At 47.8% G+C, this 19,811-nt stretch overlaps 1 protein-coding gene across 2 annotated transcripts in view; it reads left to right on the forward strand.

The window, feature by feature from the left end:
* TLN2 (talin 2) overlaps positions 1-19,811 on the forward strand; it is a 453,800-nt gene that overhangs the window by 363,341 nt on the left and 70,648 nt on the right. For both annotated transcript variants that reach the window (XM_027123203.1, XM_027123204.1), the window contains exons 35-42: positions 347-469; positions 1,799-1,942; positions 3,481-3,642; positions 9,448-9,588; positions 10,057-10,238; positions 11,368-11,500; positions 13,806-13,907; positions 18,110-18,280. In XM_027123203.1, coding sequence (XP_026979004.1) covers positions 347-469; positions 1,799-1,942; positions 3,481-3,642; positions 9,448-9,588; positions 10,057-10,238; positions 11,368-11,500; positions 13,806-13,907; positions 18,110-18,280 — 1,158 coding nt within the window. The remainder of the gene's footprint in view (positions 1-346; positions 470-1,798; positions 1,943-3,480; positions 3,643-9,447; positions 9,589-10,056; positions 10,239-11,367; positions 11,501-13,805; positions 13,908-18,109; positions 18,281-19,811) is intronic.

The following is a 19,811-nucleotide window of genomic DNA, read 5'->3' on the forward strand; positions in this document are numbered from 1 at the left end:
CGGTAGATATGTCTGATTTTATATTCTGGGAACTAACGGTTCTCAGTTTAGACCATTCACCCATGGGCTGCCCTGTATAGATTTTAGTTTATTGATCTGTGTATAGTAACTGTACCTCCTTGAGATATAGATAACTTTTGGGTGAAAGCTTCAGACTTTATTTATTTCTCTTTGTGGAACAGAAATGATATCATTATCTTAAATCTCTTCTTATTGCAAATGAAGTAAAATAATGGCAAATATTGTAGATTAAGTGGCCTCGAACATTCAAGTTGGAAGGGTAGCCCCTTTACCCCATGGTCTGAAGGAATGCTGGTCAGAATATCGCTCGTGGTTTGTTTTGCAGGTTCTGGGCGAGTCAATGGCAGGGATTTCGCAGAATGCCAAGACCGGGGACCTCCCTGCTTTTGGGGAGTGTGTGGGGATTGCGTCCAAGGCTCTCTGTGGGCTGACGGAGGCTGCAGCTCAGGTAAGGCACGGGTCCCCGTGCCCCACAACGCAGGCTTTCCAGCCCTGTCCTGTGCCGGGTCCCTGTGGGAGGCACGTGGGGGCTTCAGCTTCAGCTTCAGCTCCATCTCCACCCATCACCACGGAAACCATGGAGAAGGTGGTGGCTCTTGCTGGCTAAGCATTTAGGCAAAACATCAGCCCGTTACCCCTGGAGCAGAGCAGCCTGGAGAGAACACTGAACCCTGCAGACCCAGCCTAAGGGTTCAGAGGCCCGTCTTTTTTTCTTTCTTTTTTTCTTTTTTTTTTAAGGTCATTGTTACAGATAAGTTGTTTGGGGGGAAAAAAATAGGCATGACACAATTCAAATTCCCTCTGAGACTTTAGAGTTGCAAAAGTCTTAGTCATGCTCTTTTTAGAATCAGAAGGAGAAAAAATTGGATGCCATCACACAGAGTCATGATCAAGCATGTTCCTGGCTCGTCTTCAACTGTGCTGTGTATTTCCAATAATTGCTGGGCTCATGTAACTGAACTTCCAAGAATGTCAGCATTTACCTTGAAGGATTTATCATTTGACAATTGCCTTGAGCCTGGAAGATTTTATTGAACCAAAGAAAAGCATCCCTAGTTCAGAGGGTGAAATCACCTTCCCTTATTTGGCCCCTCATATCTCAGGGGAAATGAGTTAAGGTTAGAATTTTCCCTCACAGATTCATTTTCTCCCTGTTATTTGGCTAACACCTCCAAAGGGTTTGAAGAGAAAACCTTCTCTTGTAGCCTCTTGTCCTCTTGGAGTCCGAATATTGCCTTTTTTTCCCCCGAACCATTTTATTCATTCTTTCTTACTGCTTCAAATACTGGCCTAAACAAGAAGGATACATTAGGCTACGAGATGAGAAATCCTCATGTAGGGCAGGCTCCAGGGTTGGCCTCCCCAGTAGCTCCACACCATCAGTCTACACCCACTTTTTTCCCCCCTCTGCCATCTGCCAGCCAAAGAGTGAGCTCCATGCTGAGGCTGGTCCCCCTCATGGTCATAAGGTGGCTGCCAGAGCACTCAGGGCTGCATCCATCCTTGGTCATGCCCCATGGAAGAGCTTCTTGAGGCTTTCTTAAGAACAAGGAGACTGTTCCCAAAAGCCTGTAGCAAACTCCTGCTGGCATGTTCCCGGCCCAAGCGAGTGTCAGCTTGTCCATGCCTAAACTCTTATTGATGAGATGAGTCTGACCACCTTGCACTGGGAGCACCTGAGAATGACTGTTGTATGTATACTGTGGGACCACACTCCCCCACAGGCGTATCTAGGAGTACAGCGAGCCTGAGCTGTGGTTTACCTCCTCCCTTCCAGGCTGCATACCTCGTTGGCATCTCTGATCCGAACAGCCAGGCAGGCCATCAGGGCCTTGTGGACCCCATCCAGTTTGCCAGGGCAAACCAGGCTATCCAGATGGCATGCCAGAACCTGGTGGACCCCGGCAGCAGCCCGTCACAGGTAACTTTGGGGCAGGGATGTGAGATCTGCATGTCCTTGAGCTCCTGGAGGTGGGTGGCGGGAGACTGCGAGAATAAAGATGACCATTCTTTCAGAACTTGCAAAGCCAGCCAGATCATGACTTAGGGGGATGTTGCAAAATGTGGTGAGGGTGGAACAGGTAGGTGCTCTGGAATGGAGTGCCGGAAGGCAGTCACGGTGGCGTAGTCACAGCGAGATTCATCAGGAGGTTCACGGTTCCATTTGTTCAGTTCAGGGGACATAACGTTGAGGGCTTGCTCTGTGCTTGGCACTAAGGGTCACTGTGAGGGAGACCCGACCCCCTACCCCCTTAACTCTTACTGTGGGTTAAAGTTTGGAAGATGGAGTGATCGGGGTATGATGACAAGGCAAGGGAGGCACAGAGGAAGGTGTGATGAATTCTCTGAGGGGCTCTCAGGGGTCACTTCCCAGAGGTGGTGGTGCTGACCCAGACCCCAAAGCTGGGTCAGAATCCACAGCACAAAAGGAGCCACAGAGACATTTGAGAACTAGACAGTACGTGTGACGTTCCTTGATACTTCTAATACCCAAGTGACGTGGGTCGTGTTCAATAATTCCAGCAGTATGTGCTAAAAAGAACAAGAATGGCCTATATGGGCTAGCAGAGGCAGGCTGTGATGGGCACATCTACTGCTGACCCTGGGACCAGCGTTCTTGAGGCAGGAGAAGGACCCAAGTAAAGGATACCTGGGGGACCACCCAGACCTAAGGCAGGTGTCAGTGCACCGGAGATTCCTTACCTGTCCAGTTAAGGCCAAAGGGGTGTTACCAGCCTCAGCAAAGTGATCAGGCAGATTCAGAAACGCAGCTGGGGCTGGGAGATCCCTGAGCCACACCCCTTAATAAGGTGCCTATAGCCCACCTGGGAGTGACATACAGCTGCATGTGACTGTTAAACACTTGAAATGGAACTGGTCCAAACTGTGATGGGCTGTAAGTGTAAAATACTGACCAATTTCAAAGACTTAGTAGGATAAAGGATTGTGAAAGCTTAATGTTCTTAAATTGATTACATGGTGAAATGAAATGTTTTGGATATATCAAGCTCAATAAAATATATTATTTACAATAATTTCCCTTGTTTCTGTACTTATTTTCATGTAGCTACTAGAAGTTTTAAAATTAGATATGTGGCTCGCACTGTATTTCTGTCGGGCAGCGCTGGCCTAGACCCTGGGCCGTGTCCCTCCTGGCTGGGGGTCACAAAGGATAGCTGACAGCATCTCCTCTGAGACTGCCTGGAGCCCAGCCCACTCCCACATCAGCCCTGCCTTTCCTTTTCTTTGTTTAGTCTCTCTGCCTTAATAATTCCCGCCCTCCCCTTTCTTGGAGTGACTTCAGGGGCGGCAGAGCTAGAGACATGGGTTTTATTTCCACGAGCCCTAGACATGTGAGTTGAAGGGGAATCCAGGGCTCGGGACCAGGGTGGACTCCAGTGAACTGGACCCCTCTGCACTGAAGCTTGGGGTGCCCCCAACCCAGTCCGTGCTTTATAGGTTCTGTCAGCCGCCACGATTGTCGCCAAGCACACCTCAGCCTTGTGCAACGCCTGCCGCATCGCCTCATCCAAGACGGGCAACCCTGTGGCCAAGAGGCACTTTGTCCAGTCAGCCAAGGAAGTCGCCAACAGCACTGCCAACCTGGTGAAGACCATCAAGGTAGGTCGCTGAGCTGAGGCCTTAGGAATCCCCGTGACACCTGTTGCAGAGGGGAACGAGGTAGGGGATTGTAGCTCTGCTCTCTAATACTTGCTTCTAGTGGGGTTCAACTTCCAATTCAGTCTCATGATTTAAGTCACTGAGGAGCGGTTCATTAGTGATGGAGATATTTATCAGGAAAAACCAACAGCCTTGGTCTCTACTAGCCTTCTGCATAGTGGGTGGGGAGGGGTAAACTATGTGCTTAGTGGGGGAGGGTGCTTTTGAGGGGCTGGTAGAGGACCCTGCCATGGTTGTTAAATATCTCTGGACCAAGAGAGAAGGTGGAGGGAGAATGGAATGGGAAACTGTTGGGAAAATCTTTAAAAAAAGTCAATTTATTCTGTCCTGTGATATCTATTCTATTTATAGTTGTTTAAATGTTTTCAGTGGAGCGTGAGCTTCTTAAAATAGAGCATTCCGTGTTGATAACAAGTTCGTCTTTGTGTTCATGGCCGTGGACAGGTTGAGGGGAAGCAGGGCAAGGTTACCCTGTGAGGAGGGAATCGCAATAGCTGGCTATAGTATTTGTAGCTGGGTGATCAGACCGCAAACCCGGTCTGCCGTGCGTGGGACACCCAGCAGACACCAAGCAGCTGACCTGGTGGGAAGACAGCCACAGCCTGAACAGCAGGCCCCTGGCAAAGAACCTCCAAAGGAGGTAGTCATGGAAGGCAAGCTGTCAGTTCTGTGCAAACCAGGAAGTGCCGGAGGGAAGGCCGTTGGAGGGTTCACACTTTACTGAAGGATTTTCACGCTCGTGGAGGTGGGATGATCTGCTTCGTTGCCGGGCAAGTCCTGGAGGGATGGGGCTTTTCCCCCTGTTGTCTCCAGAGGATATGTTACTACACACCTCATTTCCCTTGCACCACACAAAGCCAGTTTAATCTTGTGGAGAAATTAGTCAACAGGCTGAGCAAAGCAGAAGCCAAGGAGAGATTGTACAGCCCAGTAGCCGTTGGAAGCGGGCCACGGGGCAGTTATCCCCGTCGGCAATTACTTAGCTGCTTAAACAGAGTCTTTAAAAAAAAAAACAAACAACTTAAAACCCGCTTATTTAAAGACAATAATAAGATAAATTGAAGATGAATAAATAAAGCCAGTGCCCAGGTGCCCCCAGGATCCTGCTGGCAGCTCCCTTTAATTACTGTCATGGTTCGTGGTATTAGAAATGAATAAAGCTTACGTTTTCCGATATTTAGTTTACCCAAGGCCTGTTCCATGTTTTGTGTATATCACTCATTCAGTCCACACAACCAACCACCCTGTGCTTGCCATCCCCGTTTTTACGGCCAGGACAGTGACGCACAAGGAGGTTAAGTAACTTTCGTGGGGTGATTCAGCCACTAAGTGGTAGACCGGAATTCAGACCCAGATCCCCTGCTCTTCCCACTCAAGCCTGCTCTCGCCCATGGCATGCAGTGTACATCGTTAGCATGGAGAGACTAAGCCATCTCACCAGCCTGGGAAGAAATACCTGGTTGTGTTTACAGTGCTTGTGTGCCAGTCTCGGGGGAGGTAGGGCTGGAAAGACGGCAATAGAATTGAGACGTAGTGACATCATTGCCGGTTGCTGTGTAACTAACTTATTTCAATTAAACTTGGCCATTTTCCGATCATCAAAAAAACAGACTAGATTTAGATGGACCAAGGGGGAGACAAAGGCAAGGAGCTATTCTATACAAATTCTGGGATACCTTTCTTTTCTGCCTTCTCCTCGGTTTTAAATCCCGACCTGTCTCCGTTAAGGTCTCATTTTCTTTTCAGATTCTCCTCACAGTGGCAACCCCTCTTTGTAACTGCCTGCAGCAGATGAGCTCTTGTGATGGCCTTAAAGATAGGCCTGTGCAGAAACACCAGAGGGGGGATACAGGCTGTTGTGACATGGAGAAGATGAAGCCTCCTTCCCCGCGAGCACCCCGGGAATCGATAGCCGTGCACAAGGAACAGAAATGACCCTCTTGCTCCGCAGCTTGCTGAAATGCGCTTGGTGTTGCGATTCCCATCAGGTGGCAGGCTTTGCCGGGGACAATGAACTTTGTTTTGAATTTCCTAATAGGAAAATGGTGAAGGCCATTTCACTGTAGCACACTGTACTACATATCGAATAGACTTGCTGAGTTAAGGAATGGTTAAGAATCCTGTCGAATAGCGAAATGAATGTTTAATTCCCTAAATGCTTGAAACAGCCGCCATCGAGGCTGAATTTTGCTCTAAGTTTTATGCTTCTTAGTCCTTTTTTTTTTTCCTTTAAATCACAAGGATGTGCCCAAGCCTAAATCCCAGCTGCCCCACCTTTCTAGTTCACAATGAAAGGGGGGAACCCCTCCCCGGAGGAACACTGGCGAGCAGGGAGCAGATTACCCCACAGTGGGTCATCAGCACCCATTAGGATGCCTGCCTCCAGGGATCGTAAATCTCTGCCGATGGCATTCTTTGCGATCCCAGAGCGTGGCTCAGCAAGAATACATACGTGCACCCTCCTCCCTGCCAGGTGCTGCTCTCAATGCCGGCCAACTGAGAAACACACGGAGCCCTAACCACGGGTGCCGTCTTTCTGCTGGTTCCCCCCGTGTACCAGTGCCTGCTTCTCTCTCTCCAGTCAGCTCTTTACCTAGCCTCAAATCAGATGTGTGGAATCGAATGTTATTTTAAATGTGCGGTCACTCAGGTTTAGGTGCCAAGTAGAAATTGTGCAACAACACAGCTTTTGTTTCTCTGAGAAGTTGGAGCGCAGCCTTGCCTCTCGCAGTGGAATTGAAGCTCAGGGTTTTGCCATTAAGCACTGACAGGGCGTCCAAAAGACACCAGGTCCAGCTCTCATTAACCGGTTTTAACTCGGCTGTAAGTACGTTTTCTTGATCGTCCTTTTGTTTGGATTGGTAAATAGGTTTCTTGAGAAGAAAAAGGAGGGAAAAAAACACCTCCTGGGCTTCTTACGCCTTATTCTTGTTGCCTTTTCTAAGGTCAGTAGGAGGGAAGGGAGCCAGGGGTCTTGGGTTCTGGTTCTGGTTCTGGGTTCTGGCTTAGCATGTCACTTTCTAGGTGTTGGTTTTATCACCTGAAACATTGGAGCTTTGGGATTAAATGATCTTTAAGATCCCTTCTAACCCCCAAAGTCCATGAATCTTTGATTCTGGTACACATGCAGAAATTGTTTCTCCCAGATCCCTGTGAGATTTTTGCTAAGTGTGAGAACATTCATAGGAGCTGGCTCAGGGTCCCGATGGCGCCTGGGCATTTGGCTAAGTGGATTTACCCTTTCACTGTTATGACGGGTGTACTAAACATTCTGTGACATGGAATATCTATGTGAAAACTGTCGTGCCTGCCTGAAGTTCCACCTCTGGCCAGATTTGAGTATTCCGTTTACTGGGGTTGCTCAGCCATCTCCAGAGTGGAAGCAGCATTCAAAAGTGAAATACTGTCCATGTGAACAAACCATCCTTTCTGATGCTCAATTCTTCCTTTGGAGGAAATGGCTTTTCCCTCTTGAAAATGGAAAACAGTGCTGGATTGGAGCTTGGCGTTGTCGTCCACAGCCCACGCTATTCAGGGTCCTGCCCTTGACCCGCAATGGGCTACATGATATGTGATGTTAGGGCCCAGTCTCAAAAAAAAAATCCTTTCTTCATCCTGTTGGTGCAGTCGATGAAACTGCACAATTAGGAAACCATTCCTTGGGATTTACCTGGGGTAATCATCTTGTCGTTTTTAATTAGTTCCCCTAAGAGTGGGTGGCGTGATCAGACATCTGCCTTCCTAATAGGCCGAGAGTGTTGTAGACGGTAGAAAAGAGGATGAGAGGACTGTGGAGAGGTAAAGGGGCAGCTAGAAGCTGAGCTAGAAGCCCTATCACTCCCGCTGGAGGGGGTGCGACTGGTGCAGCTGGGATGCGAGTTCCTTTGATGCCAAAGTCCGCTCCTGCCATCTGCCTGCTTCAGTGGTCCGCCTGTGCTGGGGCCACTGTTGTCGGGCTCCTGTTATGCAGCACCCAGCCGGCCTCCCAATGTGTGCCCAAATTGCTCCGAAGCCTGGTAGGGCCTGATCTCAAGGAGTCAATGATGGTAATAGTGCAACAAGATGAGAGCGCCCAGACGGTTCACTGCCATGTCGCCGGTGCAGTGCTTCAGTGGAGGTAACAGATGCTAACTCAACTTTTACTGAGTACGTGAGTGGAGTCAGAACTGAAGCCATAAATATGAGTAAGTAGCAGGCACATAGGGTTTCCACTGGGCCTGGAAGAACCACAGAATGGGCCAAGTTAGGGTCAAGGTCAGTGCCTATCTGGTGGAGAAGGGCCTCAGCAGAGGCAAACTGTGCACAGTACTAATGAAGACGGTAAATTAACCAGGCTTATGGGAGTTCCTCAGAAAATATTAGCATGGCGGATGTGTAATTACCGGCCCCAGCTGTCAAGACTTGATTGGAATATAGTTGTTATTCAAGTAGCCTTTACACTAACCGTGCCTGCCTACTCTTGCCTTATTGAGAAATAGAAAGGTTCGCATCTCAGATCCGGTTTGTTCTGTAATTGCTGGTGCCTCCGGTTTTTTGTTCGCTAATTGTCTAAATTGACTTTTCTGTGTTGCTCATAAGGGTTAAATTAAAAGTTTAATTCGTCATTTAACAAAGAAATCTACGTTCTTCGACAAACATAACTGCCTTCTCAAATGTTGCCCTTTGCTGGGAGGCAGGGGTGCTGTCACTGGTCACAGGCCATCCGTTCTAGCAGCCTTGTGCTTGAGCAGGTGCAGTCCGTGGTTGGGGAGCTTGGGATCCAAGTGTTGACCCTTTGTGGGGTGGTCTGGCATGCATCACAGGCCACTTTCCTGGCCTGTCTCCTGTGCAGGCTGTTGATCGCGACGTGACTCATCATTCAGTGCCCTTGTATTACTGCTGCTAATTTTAAAAAGAAAGAAACTTTGGAAGCAAAAGATACATAGATTAAAAGCCCATGTGTGCAGAGCTCAGTGAATTTTCCCACGCCAAACACACCTAAGTAACTGTGGCCAGTTGAAGAGACAGAACATGGCCAGCGCCCAGAAGCCTACTTCTGCTCCTTCAGTCTCACTGGCTCCAAAGGGTGACCTGACAGCTAACACCCAGAATTAGTTTCACCTGTTTTTGTACTTTTGCACTACTGGAATTGTATAGTGGGTACCCTATTGTGTCTGGCCTCCTTACCGAACTATTGCATGTGTGAGATGTGTCCGTATTGCTGGGAATAGTTCTAGTATGTTTTTTCCCATTGCATTCCATTTTGCTCATTTGAAAATGACAGATACATCAGCCCTCCCTCCGTCAGTCATTCAGGGACATCCAGGTAAAAATAGCTTAGGAGAAGTTGAAAGTGGTACACAGTGTAAGATATTTTTATAGTTTGGCAAAGGATAGACTTAATTGGAGTGAAATGGAGGGGAAGAGCCAAAGGGTTATAGTCTCAAAAGCAGGGAAGAAAGTGGCTCAGCCACAGGGATGGGCAGCATAGCTCAAGGGGAGAGAAGAGCAGGCACTCTTGGAATCATGTTAAGTGGGGAGTGGATGGGCTGTGAGGTCAGTTGGCCTGTGAGCCACACACTCAGCTTTCTTTCCTACCATTGCTCACTTAGCCCCTCTGCTTGATGGCAGAGATCCCTCCAATCAGTTCTTGTTCATTGTTTATGGACTCACCAGACATTTTCAGTATTCCCATTAAACCACCTTCTTTTCGCTGGGTGGTGATTGCTGCGGCCCAGGAGTGATCTCTGTGTTTTCTCCCATCAGGCTCTGGATGGGGATTTCTCTGAGGACAACCGCAACAAGTGTCGAATTGCCACCGCCCCCTTGATCGAAGCCGTGGAGAACTTGACAGCGTTCGCCTCCAACCCCGAGTTTGTCAGCATTCCTGCCCAGATCAGCTCCGAGGTAGGGAATCCTCACAGCAAAGGTAAAACTGAGGTCTTTGGCTTGTTTTGTGTGGCACTGAAGGGGCATGAACAGTTAAGGATTCCAAAAACTCTTTCTGTCAATGTGTAGGGCACTGTTACTGTTGTCATTGATGATACAAGCAGAGTTCATGAAACTCAATGTCTGTACATCACTTAAGAGGTAATGTCTTGGCTTTATATGTTGAGAACAATCTCTGTGCATAGGTTTGGGGCTGATTCTTTCTCGGTATGTTCTTTCACACTCAAAAATAATATTTAAGGAGTGGCATGGCCCCAGGTCCTCATCATCCAGGCCCCATGTGAGCCAGCCCCCATGCTTCCCTACCCTCTGTCTCCTTTCGAAGGACAGAGGTGGTGACTTGATAAAGAACATGACCTTCCAGGGTCCAAGTCATTCACTTAGTCTGTGTGCCCTGCCCTTAACCCTTCTGCTCTTTGGTCCCAGGGCTCCCAGGCACAAGAACCAATCCTGGTGTCAGCCAAGACCATGCTGGAGAGCTCATCATACCTCATCCGCACTGCACGCTCACTGGCCATCAACCCCAAAGACCCGACCACCTGGTCTGTGCTAGCGGGACATTCCCACACTGTTTCTGACTCTATAAAGAGTCTCATCACGTCTATCAGGTTAGTGTCTCCTCCAGGAATTGCTAGCGGCCTGCATCCAACAGGGCAGGAGGGGGATAAGCCCATCAGGACTTTTATTTAATAGCAACGTGGTTGATCATTGTCATCATCTTTTTCTTTACCTCTTTGGGACCAGCGGTAGCACTTGTCACAACAATAATAGCTAACTAAAGTATTTATCATATATTAGATACTATTCTAAGCATTGTACCTGTATTACATTATATGTTCATCACAGCAACCTTGTAAAGTAGATGCTGCTATTGTCTCTCTTTTACTGATTAGAGAATTCAGGCAGAAAGGCATTTAGGTAACATTCCCAAGGGCATCCCCAGGCATGACTGCTTTAGTCCCAGTCCTTATAAACATTGTACCATATTGTCGATACCTAGGAGATTAGGCAGAGAGCACCACTGCTTATTTAGCAGGATTTGGGGTTACCTTACCTTGATAATAAGACAAAAAGAATATTCCAGGTCCCAGAGTAACTCTGGGCATCTCTAACCTCCATGGTGGTAGTAGGAGCCTATCTACTATGAAAAGTCATCCCCTGAGTAGATAAAACATTTTTGAAGTTGACCAAAGTTAATTACCCCACAGCATGGAGTATATGCCTTTCCTCAGGTATATTTTGTTTTTGAAATTGCTTCTGAAACTTAAGGCATTTCTTTCTTAATGCCTCGCAAAGAAAAATCCACTAAATATTTTAACTCCTACCACAGCCCAGGACGTTTGCAACTAGTATGCAATGTAGAGAGCATAGTATATTTGCACTGGAAATAGCACTGCCCTTTTTTTTTTTTTTTTTTTTTTAATGAGGGTCCTATGCCTAAGCCAGTGAATGGAGAATCCAAGTCCAAATTGTTTCATTTGCCATTGCCTGGCATCAGCCTGAGATGGTGGACAGCACCCTACCCTTCCCACCAGAAAGATACTTAGCACAAGTGTTAAGTGAAGAAATTCCTGGGCTATGCAGAGAAGCCTTGCCAAGCAAGGGTCAGGAATTCACTCCCTAAAGCAATCGAGTGGGAGAGAAAGTAGACAGGGGCTCCTGGCCCACCAGTTCTGGAGCAGGTTTGGGGACTTGCGCTCCGTGGAGCCCGTGTTCTACTTGCTGTGTCCCTTCCAGGGACAAGGCCCCTGGACAGAGGGAATGTGACTACTCCATTGACAGCATCAACCGGTGCATCCGGGACATCGAGCAGGCCTCGCTGGCCGCTGTCAGCCAGAGCTTGGCCACGAGGGACGACATCTCCGTGGAGGTATGCAGGGCTCTGTGGCCAGCTCGGAAGCCTCTGGAAGTACTGAAGAATGCCAACATCAGGCTTTGGGGATGGGGGAATGGCACCAACATGTTTTTGATAAAGAGCTTCATCATTGGGCCACCTTCCCCTGGAAGCAGCCTGGGAAGTTTTTGGAGGGGGTCGGGCAAATGCTGAGCAGAGAATGATGGTTTGATGAAGGAACACATGTACTGTGGGGGTGGAAGGTTCAGATTTGGCTGAAATTTGGAGGGAAATGATCATTGTCAGGTAAGAGTGTGTCAGTCGGTGGAGTTACCATATTCAGGAGAGCAGACCTAAGCGTGTAAATTTTGAGTGCTTCCCTGTCATATTTCAGCACTTTTTTGACTAATGAGCGAATTCAGCATTCAGCGCTATGTGTTTGGTCCATGCAGAGATCAAGGATTCTGCCCTTGTTACTCAATATCTAGTATTGAGAGAGCTTTTGCATTCTGTTAATTCAGAGCCACATTGCCCTCTCTTGCCCATTTTTCCAAAGTTGAGAATTGAATTTTCCTTCTTGGCTCCTTTGAGTTTTTTCTGTTACCTGTCCAAAGACCCCTGATTCATACTTCTTTCTTTCTGTTGAAAGTGCCTGACGCTCGGAAGGTACTTAGTAAATATGAATGGTCTGTTGACTGGTGTTTCTCTCCCGACACTGAACTCATCGACAATGAACTTTGGCCCCTGTCTGTAAACAGGGCCTGGAATTGGAATTGCTCATTTTTATTAATAGAGCTGTGTATTTCATTGTTGCTTCACCCGCCTCCCCCATTTCCAAGGAAAGACAGAAGGAATATGTGTTCTCATCCTGTGCAGAATGTTAGAATCATCGTTAACCTGTTATTAAAGTAGAATGTGCATACAGAGCAGTGTGCCTGTCATACGTGTGCAGCTTCCTGAACTACCACCAACCAAGCACACACTGTCACTAGCACCCCCCTCACACCCACATCCTTTCAACACCATCACCAAAGCATGTCCTCTGTCTTGACTTCCTCCCTGGGAAGAAAATCCCTCCCCTTTATCTGAATGTGCTTCCTACCTCTACCATATTTAATCTAACAAGCCATCTGTAGTAAGACGACCTCGCTGGGATAGTCTTGCATTCTTGACTGTAGTTACATGATGAGTGAGAAGATAAGAAGTAATTTGCTAAATAAGACCCTTGGAAGTGTGGAGGTTTCTCTCTACCTGCCTCCATCTCTCTAACTTTTTCCTTTTTCCTTTTTTTTGTTTTCAAGTTTGCGGGTTAGGCTGCTCCTCTCGTTGACTAAGCTCTGCACAAAGCCCCCCCCCCCCCCCCCCCCATATGCAGTGTTGTTCGGTAGGAGAGTAGCCCGAGTCTCATTTCTATGAGCAGGACATTGTCACTTTGTCAGGAGTCACCCCGTTCCGTGCTGGCGAGTGCAGAGCTAACATGTCCAGCCTTCTGATCTATTGATCCGGACTCTATGAAGTGGAGAAGCTCCTGTGAAGATTTCTACAGCGGGATCTGATCTTTCCCGCGCCTAGTTAACACTCTCCATCTTTGAATTCCCCGCCCCCTTCGCACTTCAGCAGCGTCCAGATACCTTGCCCCGTCTCTTTATAGCGTGAGCTCGGTTCTTTGGGATGGAGAGATTAAACTGTCTCTCAAACCTGAGAAGAAATGCCTTGATGGTGCCATTTTCGATAATGGCATCCGCATCACTAAATACAGCGAACAGAGCACCTGACCATAGCCTAGTGGGCATTTCACCTGGCCGTTTTCACAGTGTGCTCTCTGGGAAATAGTCCTGCTTTAAGAGAGCTGATGTCATTTTTACATCACCCTCCTCCCCACTCCCCGCTTAAGGGGTTCTTAGTTCTGAGGACACTGCAACCTGGATGTTCCCTCGGACCCCACCATTAGCTACCTCCATTTGGACACAATTGTCTTCCCTTCTTGGAAAGCCACCGCAGTTCCAGCTTTCCAGTAATTATGCTGAATAACCCAAAGTAAAGATACCAGTAGCATCCGTTGTTACTATGGTTGCCAGGAGTGAGAAGCCAGTAGGAAAGGTGTTCCTGGGGCCTGCTTGTGTCCCTCATGGATGGAGCTGTGGGGAGGAGGGGTTTAGCCCAGGGGAACTGAGGGTTGCTGGGATGGGGAGGGTCAGAGCAGTGGCTGGATGGCACTCCCAGGCATTCTGATATCCATTTCTTTCGACCTCCCTTATCTTTCACATGGACCTTTTAAAATCAGTACAACTACGTGGGGAGCTGTTGTAAGCTGAACTTGACAGCTCTCTCTCCTTATCAGGCCCTGCAGGAGCAGCTGACTTCAGTGGTCCAGGAAATCGGGCACCTCATCGATCCCATTGCCACAGCAGCTCGAGGAGAAGCAGCTCAGCTGGGACATAAGGTAATGGGCACTAGGGGATCCCGCTGAGAGTGTGTGAGAAAGAGATGGGGGGAGAGTTGTTATTGATTTTGTCATTCTTGTTCCCCAAAGCCTCAGGGCAGGTGTTAGGGCTGGGTCAATGCTGGCTGACACTAGAGAAAATACCACTCAGCCTCCGTCAACATCTTCTCCCAAAATGACCACTTCAGGAATCTCTTTTTACTTAGTTAGTGTTGAGACAAAAGCTACAGGGCAATTTTTCTGGTAGTGCTCAGACTTTGCAGCCGCCAAGGCAGTTTTCAGTCACCTATCACTCTTGATCTTTGCTGGGACAAGCCAGAGACTGAACTTGGCATTCCTGGCCTGGTGTCTGCCATCTTTGTCCTGGCTGGCCAGCCACATTCTGGTGTGTTTAGGGCACGTTTTTCCTCCACAGCTTCTAATATAGTGTCCATTTTCACACGTGAGGAAGCAAAGCAAACTTGCAAACTTTTACCCTCGACAGCTGAAGCTTCCGTGTGGCCACTCTGCCAGCCCTTCACCTGAGCGTTCATGCCCACGTGGTTGCAGGTGCTGCATCATGTTCTGCCTGTTTGGGGTTCATTTTGCAAATCCTTCAAGGAGAGTTGGCTTGGCAAGCAGCCTGTGCCTCGGCAGAGAGAGGGCAGACGTTGGGTTTTTAAGAACCTGCAGGATTTCCTCGCATTTGTCAGTGCTGCCGTCACTATTGATGTGCAGATCAAGAAATCCAGTAGCCAAAATCATCTCTGCAGGTATTGATTTTAGAAAATCAATATTCCTGCTTTTTCCAATACAGGATAGCTTAAGAGCCTACTAAGCTTCCTGCTGGGTGTAAGGAGAGGTGTTTGGGTTTAAAATGGCCAGTATCTCTCTGCCATTGCAAGTGCGGTAAATTTCATTTCTCACCTGAGTGCCTTTATAATAAGAAAGGGCTTGTCCACCTGTATGAAGCAGTTTGCAAGGGGGGGGGGGGGGTGTAGAATGGGCCTGGGGGCTGGAGCACTGCGTATATGACTGCTGTGGGGACAGTGAGTTGGGCAGAGAAACCGAACTTCTGTTCAGCAGTTACTTTTGATTCCAGTAGGAGTTTCGTAAGAAAGTATTTCTAGACTCCTAGGGCAGCATCCTTGTCTCTGCCCTTACGTTGTTTAGTGTGGAAAATTAATTCCTGTGTCAGTGGGTGGCATGAAAAGAAACTTTATTGGTGCCGCCTGAGTTATCGATTTACTCTGGTCCTTTGGCTAAACGAGTCTCACCTTCCGAAAGGGAGTTCTGGACAAAAGCAGCCTAGGGGGCCTCCATCCAGGGGGGTCGTGGGCTGGTGGTTGATGCCCACCTGGTCCCAGTGCTTCATGATGGCACTCAGGTGAGGTGCCAATTCAGCAGCTTCAGTCCCACTTGGGAGTGATTGACAAAGGCAGATTCTCGGACCCTGCCTGGGTTGGTTTCCCACAGGCGCTGTAACAAAGTACCACAAACTGGGGGGCTTAAAACGACAGAAATGTAATCTCTCACAGCTCTGGAGTCCGGAAATCCAAAATCAAGGCGTTGGCAGGGCCACACGTGTTTTGGAGGCTCCATTCTTTGCCGCTTCCAGCTCTTGGTAGCTCTCGGCATTCCTTGACTGAATCTCGCCAGTCTCTCTCCGTGGTCACATTGTCTCCCGCTTTTCCGCCTTCCCTTCTTCTGTTTCTTCTAAGGATGCTTGTTATCAGGATTAGGGCCCACCCAAGCAATGCGGGATGATCTCATCTTCAGATCCTTAAACACACCTACAGAGACCCCTTTGTAAGATCCCTTTCACAGACTTCAGAAATTTGGACATGGACATACCTTTTTGAGGGGTCACCATTCAACCCACTCTGCCATCCTAGGCTTAGGGACTCAACATCATATATCAAATACTCAAAATTCTGTGTTATTTTCACTTCTGTACTAAGTCAGGTGAGGAGGTTTCCTGTTCTGTCATGGGTCTCAATTACAGGAGGTATTCGAGTCCTTGCTAAACTTCCTAAATACAGGAAAAATCCCATCCCTTCCAAAACCTTTGCCCTACAATAGGTGGAGAATAATGACCCCTAGTGTGTGTGGAGTGCTTACTACATAGAGGCCTGTACTGAGGCCTTTACGCACACTGACTTAATCCCCCTAAAATTTTAAGGAACTTAGTGCTATCCCATCTTACCAAGGAGGAAACTGAAATTTAGCAATAGGAAGCAATTTGCCTAAGATTTCTTAAGAAGGAATTGGCAGGGACGATTCAAATCTCGCGGCTTTGAAAGCAGAGCTTCCTCTCCACCCAGCCACCTTCCCTTCCTGAGGGGGTCGGGCACCTGTTGGGTTGTGTTCACTTATGCTCAGCACACAGCAACCCTTGACATTTTACAGTTGCATTGATAAAATGTACTTTTAAAATAATAAAACGAATCCAGAAAACATGTTGGATTCTAATGCATTAAACATTTTGACTCCTTTAGTACTTACGGGACCCCTCCTGAACCCTGACCCCTGATGACCCATCACTGCAATTGGTGGCGACACCACCCTTCCAGGGGAAGAGGAGATGAAATCCAATGCAGATATGCAGGGCTGTCCCTGCCTATAATATACCCTGGGGATTATGCAGACTGAGCCTTACACAGAGGTCTTTGGCCAAAGCAAGGAGCTGGGCAGGACGGGGGGCTGCCGGAATCCTGCTAAGTCATGTGCCTTGACATCGATCAGGTCTTCCCAGAGGATGGGCAGCCCCTTTAAAGTTCCCACAAAACACCATAAGGGCCAGCAGCAGCCTTGTTCAAGTGTTTTGAAACCTATCTGTAAGATAACTGTAATTGGGGATAAAACAGTCAAAATATGTTTATTGTTAGCTGATAGTCTTGTCTCTCTATTAGCTTTAATGAACTTTAATATTTTGGACCCTCACCACCACCCCCCAACTCCCACCCCCTACTTTGTTGCTGACGCAGTGACTGCCACTGCCCATGTGAAGCAGCCTTCCTGCCTGCATCCCCATCACCCTCATTCTTCCTCCTCATCATGGGAAGAAGCATTAAGGGAGTTGCTGGTTAAAGAAGCATTAAGGGAGTTGAGGGCTATTCCCATCAGGTGAACTTAAATACACCTGATGGGAATAATTTAGCAATTAGTAATTGCCACACAAGATGAGGAGTTGAACGGAAAAGCGTGATCAGTGTCCTTGTGTTTTATCTGAGGGGGAATAGATGACAGTGTCTGAAGCAAGGACAGCAAAAGGTTAAAATCTGGTATTACGGATGCTAGGTAGATGGTGAGCTTTGGTGAGCATATACGGTCACCCCTCCATATCTGCAGATGTCGAACCCACAGATGCAGAGGGCCGACAGTACTACAGCATTTTATATGAGAGACTTGAGCACTCGCAGATTTTTAGTATTCGTGGGGGGTCATGGAACCAATCCCCTGCAGATACCAAGGGACAACCGTATGCACCATCGATGCTGTTACCTACTGGAGACAGGCCTCTGCTGCAACAGTGCTTAGCTGTCTTTAAGCTTTTTTGTTCTCCCAGGTTGGGCTCATCATAAACAGCACATCTTGACTGATGGGAAATCATTTTTGCTTTTTTTTCCCAAATCCACGGTTCGGTCAAAATACTTGAGGCGGAGGGCAGTTGGGTTGGCTTCTTAGAATGCTTTTGAGGGTGTCTTTACTCTCAGGGTGCTTTTCTCAACTACCATGCTCCCCTGCCCGTCTTCTATACCCCTTCCTTTTGAGTTTGTAAGATGCTCGCCTTTGGTTCTTTCAAAAGCTGTTCTATTTGTGAAATTAAAATTAAGATTTGTAAAATTCTCACACCTAACTGTGGATCTCAGAACAGATTTCTTAGCACTTCTGCCATGATGAGAGACAGACAAAGAGCTCCCCAGAAAAAGAAAAATCGGAACAAGAGTTCATTAATTACAAGTACTCTCAAAAGTAAAGTTGAACGAGGAATAAGGTCTGAGGACCTAATATGTATATAACATGGTGACTGTAATTTGTAATACTGGATATAAAATAGAAAAAAACAAAAGTGAAGTCCAGCAAATCTGCCTCTCCCTGTGACTCATCCCATCCCTGTCCCAGACCCCTTCCCAGCAGCTGGGCTCCTAAACGAGACACAGTATTTACATGTTGCATCTGGGGCTCTTTTTTTTTTTTTTTTTTTTTTTTTGTCTTGAAAGGTGACACAACTGGCGAGCTACTTTGAGCCCTTGATCTTAGCTGCAGTGGGTGTCACTTCCAAGATTCTGGACCATCAACAGCAGATGACAGTGCTGGACCAGACCAAGACGCTCGCAGAGTCTGCCCTACAGATGTTGTACGCAGCCAAGGAAGGCGGAGGAAACCCCAAGGTACAGCTCAGGATGCTAGGGGCTCACTTAGGACACTGAGAAGCCAGCACACGTTCGTCTGTATCACGTCCCTCCAGGGAGGGCACCTCCAGTTTTTGGATGGTGGTATTTGATTTTCCATTTAAAGGTGGGAAATAATCTTCTCTTGGCCTTCCTGGGGATCTTTAAGGGGAAAACCAAGAAATGCACACAATTAAGGCTAATTTAGAAATTTGTTTTTTTTTTCCATGACAGTGTGTGTAGGTGACCATCCTTGGGAAAGAAACATGTATTGTGTGGTTATTACAGGAATAAAAACCATAATACCTGCCTGGCACCTGTTCAGTGTTGACACAAAGCAAACCTCTATTGTTTTCCACTAAGTGTCGTTTCTGTTCCTGGTACTTAAGTTCAAAGAGAAACATGGTCAAGGTCACCCATGGCATGTGTTGCTATTGCCTTGGGGACAGTAGTTTAATATGAAAATCTCCCTTACCAGTTTATAGGTGGAACATTTCTTCAGCCTGATGTGTCACCCAGGTACTTTTAAGTGGCCAAAGATGGTGACAACATGTCCTTTTCTCTCGAGGTCAGAGAAATTATCAGGGATTGTCTTACTTGTGAAACCAGCATGCACCTTAAGTTTCCTCAGGGTTCTGGAACCTGGAGAGGGGGCTGGAGGCTTCTACCACCACTTGTATCTTCTAGGAGCTGCCTCCACACGATCATGTGATCTTAGTGGGTCTTCACCTAAGCAGAGTAACTTGAGAGAGCACTACTGGAAAGATTTGTGTAGCATAGTGACCTACGAGCTACAAGGATCCATTATATATATATATATATATATATATATATATATATAGCGGGGGGTTGTTCGTTTGTTTTTTGCGGTACGTGGGCCTCTCACTGTTGGCAGCCTCTCCCGTTGCGGAGCACAGGCTCCAGACACGCAGACTCAGCGGCCATGGCTCACAGGCCCAGCCGCTCCACGGCATGTGGGATCTTCCCGGACCGGGGCACGAACCCCCGTCCCCTGCGTCGGCAGATGGACTCTCAACCACTGCGCCACCAGGGAAGCCCCTGTGGGGTTTTTTTTAGTGTGATTTGTTGTATGTCTAAGATCTTCAAATCAGTCACATGGTATAGCAGAGAAGACTCTAGACTGACTCAGATGGCAAAATGGTGATCTCAGAGCTAACAGCTATTGCATGGTGACTCTGTGTCATTTATTACATCTTACACCCTCATCTTATGTAATCTTCATAGAAACTCTGTGACGTGGGAAGGTTCCCACTGCACATGTGCAGAAGCTGAGGCTTCCCTGCCGAGTTGTCCGAGATCACAGGCGAGGTGCACGTGGGGTCATGTGGAAACGCAGGCCAACTCAGCCTGGAGCAAGGCCCGGGCGGGGTCAAGGAAGGAGGCAGGGAAGAGGGAGCAGCATCTGCAAAGCACAGAGAGGTTTATAAAAGGATTGTGATCTCTTTAGAAAATAGCACTCTAGTCTGGTGTGTACGGAACGTGCCGAGTGTGGGGACAATGGGACGGGAGG

The sequence above is a fragment of the Aethalodelphis obliquidens genome, unplaced genomic scaffold (assembly GCF_003676395.1).
Source record: "Aethalodelphis obliquidens isolate GAN/ISIS:26980383/991018 unplaced genomic scaffold, ASM367639v1 scaffold26, whole genome shotgun sequence".
Lineage (NCBI taxonomy): Eukaryota > Metazoa > Chordata > Mammalia > Artiodactyla > Delphinidae > Aethalodelphis > Aethalodelphis obliquidens.